At 44.0% G+C, this 10722-nt stretch overlaps 2 protein-coding genes across 2 annotated transcripts; both read left to right on the forward strand.

The window, feature by feature from the left end:
- Positions 1 to 4266: 4266 nt before the first annotated feature.
- Positions 4267 to 4711, forward strand: LOC147098354 (histone H2B-like). Its single transcript, XM_085970102.1, has one exon. The coding sequence runs from the start codon at positions 4291 to 4293 to the stop codon at positions 4663 to 4665; it is 375 nt and encodes a 124-aa protein (XP_085826228.1). The 5' UTR covers positions 4267 to 4290; the 3' UTR covers positions 4666 to 4711.
- Positions 4712 to 10018: 5307 nt separating this feature from the next.
- Positions 10019 to 10488, forward strand: LOC147098355 (histone H2B-like). The gene has a single exon (XM_085970012.1). It carries the CDS (start codon positions 10030 to 10032, stop codon positions 10402 to 10404), a length of 375 nt encoding a protein of 124 aa, XP_085826138.1. The 5' UTR covers positions 10019 to 10029; the 3' UTR covers positions 10405 to 10488.
- The last annotated feature ends 234 nt before the right edge of the window (positions 10489 to 10722 follow it).

A 10722-nucleotide genomic window follows, 5' to 3' on the forward strand; every position in this document is an offset into this window, starting at 1 on the left:
CCACACATACAACAAAAACTAAAATGTACATAATAGAACCCACTGGCACATACAAGAAACCAAAATGTACAGAATAATTCTGATCCTCACGAACCAGACACTGACAGGTACAAAGAAAAACACACACTCTGATACCAGAAACTGACAGAGACAGAATAATCTCACACTCACTCACCTGTGACTGACTGATACAAAAGAAACCCACACTCACATACCAGAAGCTGACAGGTACATAAAAAACACACCTTTGCATAGCAGAAAAAGAAGATCGTGAAAAAGACACTCACATAGCAGAGACTGACAGATAAAGACGAAAACCCACACTCACAAACAAGAAACTTTCAGATTCAGAGTGAACCCTTTCTTCCAGTGTGGAAATTGACAGGTATAAAGGAAAACCCACACTCATGTATCAGAAACTGACTGGTACTGAATATAACCAGTACTAGCATACCAGATATCGATGGGTACAGAATAGAACCCACATTCACAAACCAGAGACTGATTGATGCAGAGTAAAACTCACAATCACAAATCAGAAACAACCAGTTATAGCAGAAAACCCAGAATCACATTTCAGACACTGATAGATAGAGAATAAAAAATGCATTCAAATATCATAGACAGACAGACTAAAACCCACATTCACAAATCAAAGACTGACAGAAACAGAGTAAAATCCATTCTCACAGAACGGAAATTGAAAGATGCAGAATAAAACCCACACTCACATATCAGACTGACTTGTAGAGGAAAACCTAAAATTCACACAGCAGAAACTGACAGGCACAGGGTGAAACCCACATTTACGTACCAGGGACTGACAGGTATAGGTTGATTCAAACACTGACACAAAGTATCGGAGGGTGACAGAATCATAATGAATCCCACACACACATGCAGATCCAGAAAGTGATAGAGACACAATGAATCCCTCACTGACACTGATTATTAAAGACTGATTGCTACAGAATGAAACTCACTCTCTCACAAAATCCAGAGACTAACAGAGAATGTGCCTCACTGTCACATACAATACTAGACACTGACAAATACAGAATCAATCACACAATGACAAGAGTTTCAGAGACAGATATACAGAATTATTCTCACTCTCACACAAAGTACTAGAGACTGAAAGACACAGAATTAATCTAATTGCAAGACAGACCACAAGAGACTAACATATATAGCATAAATCCCACTCATACATACAGTATCAGAGAATGACACATACATAGAATCATAGAAATTTACAGCACGGAAGGAGGCCATTTTGGCCCATTGTGTCCGCGCTGGCCAACAAAGAGCTATCAACCTAATCCCACTTCCCAGCTCTTGGTCCGTAGCCGTGCAGGTTAGAGTATCCCAATTGCGCATCCAAGTACTTTTTAAATGTGGTTAGGATTCCTGCCTCTACCACCCTTTCAGGCAGTGAGTTCCAGACCACAATAACCCTCTGGGTGAAGAAATTTCCCCTCAAATCCCGTCTAAACCTTCCCCTAAATACTTTAAATCTGTGCCCCTGGTTTTTGACCCCACTGCTAAGGGAAATAGGTCCTTTCTATCCACTTTATCTATGCACCTCATAATTTTACACACCTCAATAAGGACTCCCCTCAACGTCCTCTGTTCCAAGGAAAACAGACCCAGCCTATCCAGTCTATCCACATAGCTAAGATTCTCTACTCCTAGCAAGATCCTTGTAAATCTCCTCTGTACCCTCTGTAGTGCAATCACATCTTTCCTGTAATGTGGTGACCAGAATTGCATGCAGTACTCTAGCTGAGGCCTAACTAGTCTTTTATACAGTTGAAGCATAACCCCCCTGCTCTTGTGTTCTATGCCATGGCTAATAAAGGCAACCATTTCTTATGCCTTCTTAACCACCTTATATACTTGGCCTGCTACCTTCAGGGACCTGTAGACATGCATTCGAAGGTCCCTTTGTTTCTCTACACTGCTCAGTGTCCTACCATTTAATGTGTATTCCCTTTCCTTTTTACCCCTCCCCAAATGCATTACCTCACACTTCTCCGGATTGAATTGCATTTGCCACTGTTCTGCCCACCTGACCAATTTATTGATGTCTTCCTGCAGTCTACAGCTTCTTTCTTCAGATTCAACCACACAGCCGATTTTAGTATCAACTGCATACTTCTTAATCATACCCCCTATATTCAAGACAAGATCGTTGATATATACCACAAAAAGCAAGGGACCTAGTGCTGAGCGCTGCAGTATGACTCCCACACTCACATGCAGTAGCAGAGACTGACAGATACAGAATTAATTTAACTCTCACACACAGTAACAGGGAGTGACATATACAGGATGAATCCCATACTTTCTTACAACACCAGAGACTGACAGATACTGAATTAATCTAACTCTCACATAGAGAATCATAGATTGACAAAGAGAAAATGAATCACACACTAACTCAGAGAATCAGAGACAGACAGGCACATAATGAATCCCACACTCATATACAGTACCAGAAAATGATAGGGACAAAATGAATCCCAATCTGATACAGAGTATTAAAGACTGACTGATACAGAATGAATCTCACTCTCAAACATAATACCAGAGACTGACAGACACAGAATGTACCTCACTCTCACATAGAGTATTTTAAACTGAGTAATACAGAATCAATCCACACTGACACAGATTATCAGAGACTGACAGGTACAGATAAATCTCACGCTCACATACTGTATCAGAGATGGTCAGATACACAGAAATAATCTCACACTCACTTACATTACCAGATAGTGAGAGACAGAATTAAACTGACACTCACATGCAGTATCAGAGATGACAGATACACAGAATGAATCTCACACTCTGAAACAGTACCAAATAGTGACAGAGACAACATTAATATAACTCGCACATAGAGTATCAGAGACTGAAAGGTACAGAATAAATCCTAAACTCACATGCCATAGCAGGAACTAACAGATATAGAATAAATCTCAGTCTCATATACAGTATTAGAGATTGTCAGAGAAAGAGAATTAATCTCACACTGACACAGCGTATCAGAGGGTGACAGACCCAGAATTAATACACACTTGTACACAGTACCAATAAATGAGACACAGTTAACCCCACATTAAATACTGATTGGTGCAGAATGAATCTCACAGTAACGCAGTGCATCAGAGGGCCTGGCAGATACAGAATGAGTTCACAATCACAGGCAGTACAATTAATTTGCAGAGAGGTTCATTCCCACACTCACATACAGTACCAGATACTAGCAGAGATGGAAAGAATCTCAAACTAACATCAAGTACCAGAGACCGATAGATGCAGTACGAATCCTACTTTCATAAACTGAGTGAGTAGCATATTCATGTGGAAACCTTCGCTGAAATACAGTACGAGAGACAGACTGATTCAGAGCTAATTCGACACTAATGTACATTACCAGAGACTAACAGTTACAGAATGAATCTCAGACTCGCATACCGTCCCAGTGACTGACAGATACAGAATGAAACACAGACTCGCACGTCTCAATGACTAAAAGATGCAGAATGAATCTCAGACTCGCACATCCCAGTGACAGACAGATACAGAATTAATATCACACACACGTACACTACCAGAGAATGAAAGATTCCGAATGAATCCCAACACTGACACACGGTACCAGAGTCTGACGGATACAGATGGAATCCCACACTGACACATGCAACAGAGACTGAGATTGAGAATGATTCCAACAGTTACATAAATAGCCAGAGACTGAGACAGAACTATTCACACACACACACACACACACAGTACTAGGGACTGGCATAACTGAACTAAAGTGGCGCAGACCACCCCGCAAGGCTTGAATATAGAGCACAGGTTGGACATTTAAATTGCAGACCCGTGCAGCAGAAGTGCTTGGGGCCTCTTTGATGGTCTGGGAAATGGAGAATGGGAAGATGATGATTCCTCTGCGCTTGCAATGACCTTTCTGACTGCAGGGGGCGTGCTTGTGGCAGAGATTCAATCTGATTGGATACATAGAGCAGACAATCAGAGAAATGCAGAACAATGGTAAATAACATCACCCTTCAGCAGCCAATCAATTCAATTCAATTCAAATCGCTTTTTTGGCATGATAAGGTACATCTTATGTTGCCAAAGCATCAAGAAACAAAAAACAAAATCACAACCATTGCCTTCACCCATCCCTCATTAGCATAGGGCGGTGGGAGCAGCCTATTTAAGCCGGGCCCGGAGCGGGATTACGTTATTTTGTGTCTGAAATCGAGTTTGGGAATGGTTGATGAAAAGAAAACAGTTGCCAAGAAGGGCGCCAAGAAAACCGTCACTAAACTGGCAGCGAAGGGCGGCAAGAAGCGTAGAAAGTCGAGGAAGGAGAGTTACTCCATCTACATCTACAAAGTGATGAAGCAGGTTCACCCCGACACCGGCATCTCCTCCAAGGCCATGGGCATCATGAACTCGTTTGTGAACGATATTTTCGAGCGCATCGCCGGTGAGGCTTCCCGCCTGGCCCATTACAACAAGCGGCACACCATCAGCTCCCGGGAGATTCAGACCGCCGTGCGCCTGCTGCTGCCCGGGGAGCTGGCCAAGCACGCCGTGTCGGAAGGGACAAAGGCGGTGACCAAATACACCAGCTCCAAGTAAAATTCCACGCTGTCCTGAAAGAACAAACCCAAAACACAACGGCTCTTTTAAGGGCCACCCACAATCTCTCTGAAAGAGGTACACAAACGCATTCCCATTTAGACACAATTTACTGTAATGATTTCCTGAACAAGTGTGTTTGCGAACGTTTGAATTTCCAGCTTTAGATTTAAGTTTGTATTCTCAGATAAGCAGTTTCACTGACCGGATCGACCTTAGCGTCTCTGTTGAATTCCCTGTCGAGTAAACAACAAACACGATCCGTGGTCGCTATTTCGCTTTGCACTCAGACTCTATTTCCAGAGCCTGCCGAAGAATTAAAAGCTTGTTTTTGGAATGAGATTCGGATTTGAGAAGGGCCGAATGGCTGTCAATGTGCTGTAATGATTCTGTAATAGATTTGAAGTGCAGAGTGCCTCCTTTAATGAATTTTAATTATATTGTCCGTCTATTTTTTCTGGAAAGCGAGTGGTCAGGGTCTGGCATGCACTGACTGAGAGGGAGGTGGAGGCAGACTCAATCGTAGCGTTCAACAGCGAATTGGATAAGTACCTGTAGGGGAAAAAGTGCAGGGCTACGGAGAAAGGGCGGGGGAGTGGGATTAGCTGAAGTGTTCTTGCAGAGAGCCGGCACGGGCTCGATGGGCCGAATTGCCTCTTACTGTGATGTAACGATTCTATGATTCTGTAATCGATTTGAAGTGCAGCGTGCCCACTTAATTGATTTTTAATTATATATTCTGTTTATTGCTTTTCTAAAAATCCTTGATTATCAGGATTTCTCTGAAAGTGTATTTAGTTTTTGTGAAGATTTTACAGGGGATTGTAACGTCAACGTGGAGAGGTTGCTGGAAGCTCAGAGCCCTTTCTCTCTCGCACTCTGAATCTGTCTTCTTCCTTCCCGCTCTCCTCTCTCTCTTTCAACCCCCCGCCCCCACCTTACTTCCGCCTCAGGTACAGTCAGCCTTTCTCAGCCAGGTCCGCTCAGGCTGCATAAATAAAGTTGTAAGAAAACAAATTTTCATTCAGCGACGATTTCAGTGAAGAATAAACATGACAGGACGAGGTAAAGGAGGTAAAAGACTGGGCAAAGGCAGAGCCAAGCGCCACCGTAAAGTGCTCCGTGACAACATCCAGGGAATCACCAAACCAGCCATGCGCCGCCTCGCTCACCGGGGCGGTGTCAAGAGGATCTCGGGTCTGATCTACGAGGAGACCCGCGGGGTGTTGAAGGTTTTCCTGGAATTTTCAAGGAAGAGATGGAATAAGATAAAAGGAAGAAATTTTTTTTCGGAACGACTAGGAGCTCAAGCTGCAGTAGCCAACTTCCTGGCACCATGGGTGGCTCTGCTGCACAGGCTGGGAGGAAAAAGAGTGGAAGAGCTGTATTGATAGGGGACCCAGCGTGTGGGTGCCGGAGCCCCGGTCTACATGGCTGCTGTGCTCGAGTATCTGACCGCTGAAATCCTGGAGCTGGCCGGCAACGCAGCCCGCAACAACTAGAAGGCCCGCATCATCCCCAGACACCTGCAGCTGGCCCTCCGCAACGACGAGGAGCTCAAGCTGCTGGGAAAGGTGACCATCGCTCAGGGCGGGGTGCTGCCTAATATCCAGGCGGTGCTGCTGCCCAAGAAAACCAGCACTGCCAGCTCCAAGAGCAGGTAAAGCGGACAAGATTCAATCTAATAACCCAAAGGCTCTTTTCAGAGCCACCCACAGTATTTGAAAGGGCTGGTTACTGTCGATCAGTTGATCATAATTGTCCTGTAGCTATTTTTATATTAAAACATTTACAGTAGTTCCCTTGGAATTGTCCTGATTTGAGATGACTCTTTTATATCCTGGTCACTGTCGAATGCTTAGAAATCTAGATCAACAAACACTACCGGGCGTTGGCTGTTAAGATTCTTTACATATACATACAAATATATATGCAGTGATAGTACCCAGACTGATACCTGGGATGGCCCGAATGACGTATGAGGAGAGATTGGGTCGATTGGGCTTGTACTCGCTGGAGTTTAGAAAAATGAGGGGATCTCATTGAAAATTACAAAATTCTAACAGGACTAGACAGAGTAGATGCAGGAAGGATGTTCCCGATGATGGGGGAGTCCAGAACCAGGGGTCACAGTCTAAGGATAAGGGGTAAGCCATTTAGGACAGAGATGAGGAGGAATTTCTTCACCCAGAGAGTGGTGAACGTGTGGAATTCTCTACCACAGAAGACAGTTGAGGCCAATTCATTAAATATATGAGAAATACCATGGGGCAGAAAACGTTAGTGGGAGTGGTATATAGACCTCCAAACAGTAATGTGGAGGTTGGGGATGGCATGAAAAGGGAAATTAGAGAAGCGTGCCATAAGGGCACAGCAGTCATCATGGGTGACTTTAAACTACATATAGATTGGGCTAACCAAATTAGTAACAATACTGTGGAGGAGGAATTCCTGGATTGTTTACAGGATGTTGTCCTGGACCAATATGTCGAGGAACCAACCAGAGATCAGGCCATCTTAGACTGGGTATTTAGTAACGAGAAAGGATTAATTAGCAATCTTGTTGAACGAGGCCCCTTGGGTCGGAGAGATCATAATATGATAGAATTCGTCATTAAAATGGAGAATGAAGTAGTTGACTCAGAGACTAGGGTCCTGAATTTAAATAAAGGCAACTACGATGGTCTGAGGCGTGAGTTGGGTAGGATTGATTGGGGAATGTCACACAAACAGTTGACGGTGGATAGGCAATGGCAAACATTCAAAGACCGCATGGATGAACTACAGAATTTGTTCATCCCAGTTTGGCATAAAAATAAAGCAAAAAGGTGACTCAACCGTGGCTAGCAAGGGAAATTAGGGATAGCATAAGATCCAAGGAGAAGACATAAAAATTCGCCAGGAAAAGCAGTAAACCTGAGGATTGGGAGCAGTTTAGGATTGAACAAAGGAAGACAAAGGGATTAATTAAGAAGGCGAAAATAGAATATGAGAGTAAGCTTGCTGGGAACATAAAAACTGACTGTAAAAGCTTTTATATATATGTGAAGAGAAAAAGATTGGTGAAGTCAAGCGTAGGTCCCTTGCAGTCAGAATCAGGAGAATTTATAATGGGGAACAAAGAAATGGCGAACCAATTAAATACATATTTTGGTTCTGCCTTCACAAAAGAGGACACAAATAACCTCCCAGAGATGCCGGGGAACATAGGGTCTGATGAATGGGAGGAACTGAAAGAAATCAGTATTTGTAGGATAATGGTGTTAAGGAAATTGATGGGATTGAAGGCCGATAAATCCCCAGGGCCTGATAATCTAATTCCTAGGGTACTTAAGGAAGTGGCCCTAGAAATAGTAGATGCATTCCTATCATCATCCAGCATCCGATGGAATCTGGAACAGTACTCATGGATTGGAGGGTAGCTAATGTTACCCCACTATTCAAAAAAGGTGGTAGAGAGAAAACGGGGAATTAGGGTAAGTGCGGAAAATGCTAGAGTCCATCATTAAAGATGTAATACCAGAGCACTTGGAAAACAGTGACAGGATCGGACAAATTCAACATGGATTTACAAAAGGTAAATCGTGCTTGACTAATCTACTGAAAATTCTTGAGGATGTAACTTGTAAAATAGATAAGGGAGAACCAGTGGATGTGATGTTTTTGGACTTTCAGAAGGCTTTTGATAAGGTCCTGCATAAGAGATTAGCATGTAAATTTAAGGCACATGGGATTGGGGGCAAGGTATTGACTTGGATAGAGAACTGGTTGGCAGACAGAAAGCAAAGAGTTGGAATAAACGGGTCTTTTTCCGAGTGGCAGGAAGTGACTGGTGGGGTACCGCAGGGATCAGTCCTTGGACCCCAACTATTCACAATATATATTAATGATCTAGACAAGGGAACTAGATGTAATACTCCAAATTTGCAGATGACACAAAGCTGGGTGGGTGTGTGTGCTGTGAGGAGGATGCCGAGAAACTCCAGGATGATTTGGACAGATTGGGTGATTGGGCAGAAGCATGGCAGGTGCAATATAACGTGGATAAATGTGATGTTATCCACTTTGGTGGCAAAAACAGGAAGGCAGATTATTATCTGAACGGCAATAGATTGGGAGCAGGGGAAGTGCAACGAGACCTGGGTGTCCTTGTGCACCAGTCGTTGAAGTTAAGCATGCAGGTGCAGCAGGCGGTAAAGAAGGCAAATGGTATGTTTGCCTTCGTAGCGAGAGGGTTTGAGTACAGGAACAAAGATGTCTTGCTGCAGTTGCACAGGGCCTTGGTGAGAAAACATCTTGAGTATTGTGTGCAGTTTTGGTCGCATTATATGAGGAAGGATGTTCTTGCCCTGGAAGGAGTTCTGTGAAGATTCACCAGGCTGATACCTGGGATGGCAGGAATGACGTATGAGCAGAGATTGAGTTGATTGGGCTTGTACTCGCTAGAGTTTAGAAGAATGAGAGGGGATCTCATTGAAACTTATAAAATTCTGACAGCACTGGACAGATTAGATGCAGGAAGGATGTTGCCAGTGGTCAGGGAGTCCAGAAGCAGGGGTCACAGTCTAAGGATAAGGGTAAACCATTTAGAAAAGAAATGAGGAGGAATTTCTTCACCCAGAGAGTGGTGAACCTGTGGAATTCTCTACCACAGAAGGCAGTAGAGGCCAATTCATTAAATATATTCAAGAAGGAGTTTGATATATTTCTTAAGGCTAAAGGGATGAAGGGATATGGGGAGAAAGCAGGGACCGGTACTGAATTTGGATGACCAGCCATGATCGCATTGAATGGTGTAGCAGGCTCGAGGGGCCGAATGGCCTATTCCTGCTCCTATCTTCTATGTTTCTTGGTTTCTATATTCAAGAAGGAGTTAGATATATTTCCAAGTGATCAAGGGATATGGGGAGAAGGCAGGGACATGGTACTGAGTTTGGATGATCAGCCATGATCTCATTGAATGGCGGAGCAGACTGGAGGGGCCGGATGGCCTACTCCTGCTCCTATCTTCTATGTTTCTATAACACAAATAACCTTCAACGTAACACCGGCCGTCGCTGAGCATGTTTGAGGAAATAGAAACATGATTTGAGGACAGTATAAATATGGAAGTGGTTTTAATTCGTGACAGCATTGCAGTATTTGAGATTGTGGTGAACGCTGAATCTGATTGGTTTCGTTACGCATCCAGTCAGAGAGATAGAGAACAAAGGAAATTAACAAAGCTGCCAATAAACCAATCGCAATCCTTGCCTTCACCCATCCCTCATTAGCATAGCTCTGTGGGACGGACTGTGGGGCTGCCTATATAATACGAGCTCGGAGCACCGTTTGCTTAAGTTGTTTTCTGATACTGATGAGACGATGGTTGATGAGAAGAAATCCGCTGCCAAGAAAGGCGCCAAGAAAATCGTGAAGAAACTGGCAGCGAAGAGCGGCAAGAAGCGCAGAAGGTCGATGAAGGAAAGTTACTCCATCTACACCTACAAAGTGAGGAAGCAGGTTCATCCCGACACCGGCATCTCTTCCAAGGCCATGGGCATCATGAACTCGTTTGTGAACGATATTTTCGAGCGTATCGTGGGTGAGGCTTCCCGCCTGGCCCATTACAACAAGCGGCACACCATCAGCTCCCGGGAGATCCAGACCGCCGTGCGCCTGCTGCTGCCCGGGGAGCTGGACAAGCATGCCGTGTCGGAAGGGACAAAGGCGGTGACCAAATACACCAGCTCCAAGTGAAACTCCAGGCTGTCCTGAAAGAACAAACCCAAAACACAATGGCTCTTTTAAGAGCCACCCACAATCTCTCTGAAAGAGCGACACAATCGCATCTCCATTTAGACACAATTTACTGCAATTATTTCCTGAACAAGTGTCATTGAGAACGTTTAAAGTTCCAGCTGTGGATTTATTTTTGAATTCTCAGAAAAGCAGTTTTAATGTCTTGTTCGACATTAGTGTCACTGTTGAATTTCTCGTCCTCCCAGTAAATTGCAAACACGATCCCTGGTCGCTCTTTCCCTTTGTTCTCTGACCCGTTCATTTACAGCGCCTGCC

Source organism: Somniosus microcephalus, chromosome 29 (genome assembly GCF_052327205.1).
Source record: "Somniosus microcephalus isolate GS21.2 chromosome 29, FLI_Smic_1.0, whole genome shotgun sequence".
NCBI lineage: Eukaryota > Metazoa > Chordata > Chondrichthyes > Squaliformes > Somniosidae > Somniosus > Somniosus microcephalus.

Excerpts from the sequence above, each read along its gene's own strand:
- LOC147098355 (XM_085970012.1), top strand. The coding sequence starts at position 10,030 with ATGGTTGATGAGAAGAAATCCGCTGCCAAGAAAGGCGCCAAGAAAATC.
- LOC147098354 (XM_085970102.1), top strand. The coding sequence starts at position 4,291 with ATGGTTGATGAAAAGAAAACAGTTGCCAAGAAGGGCGCCAAGAAAACC.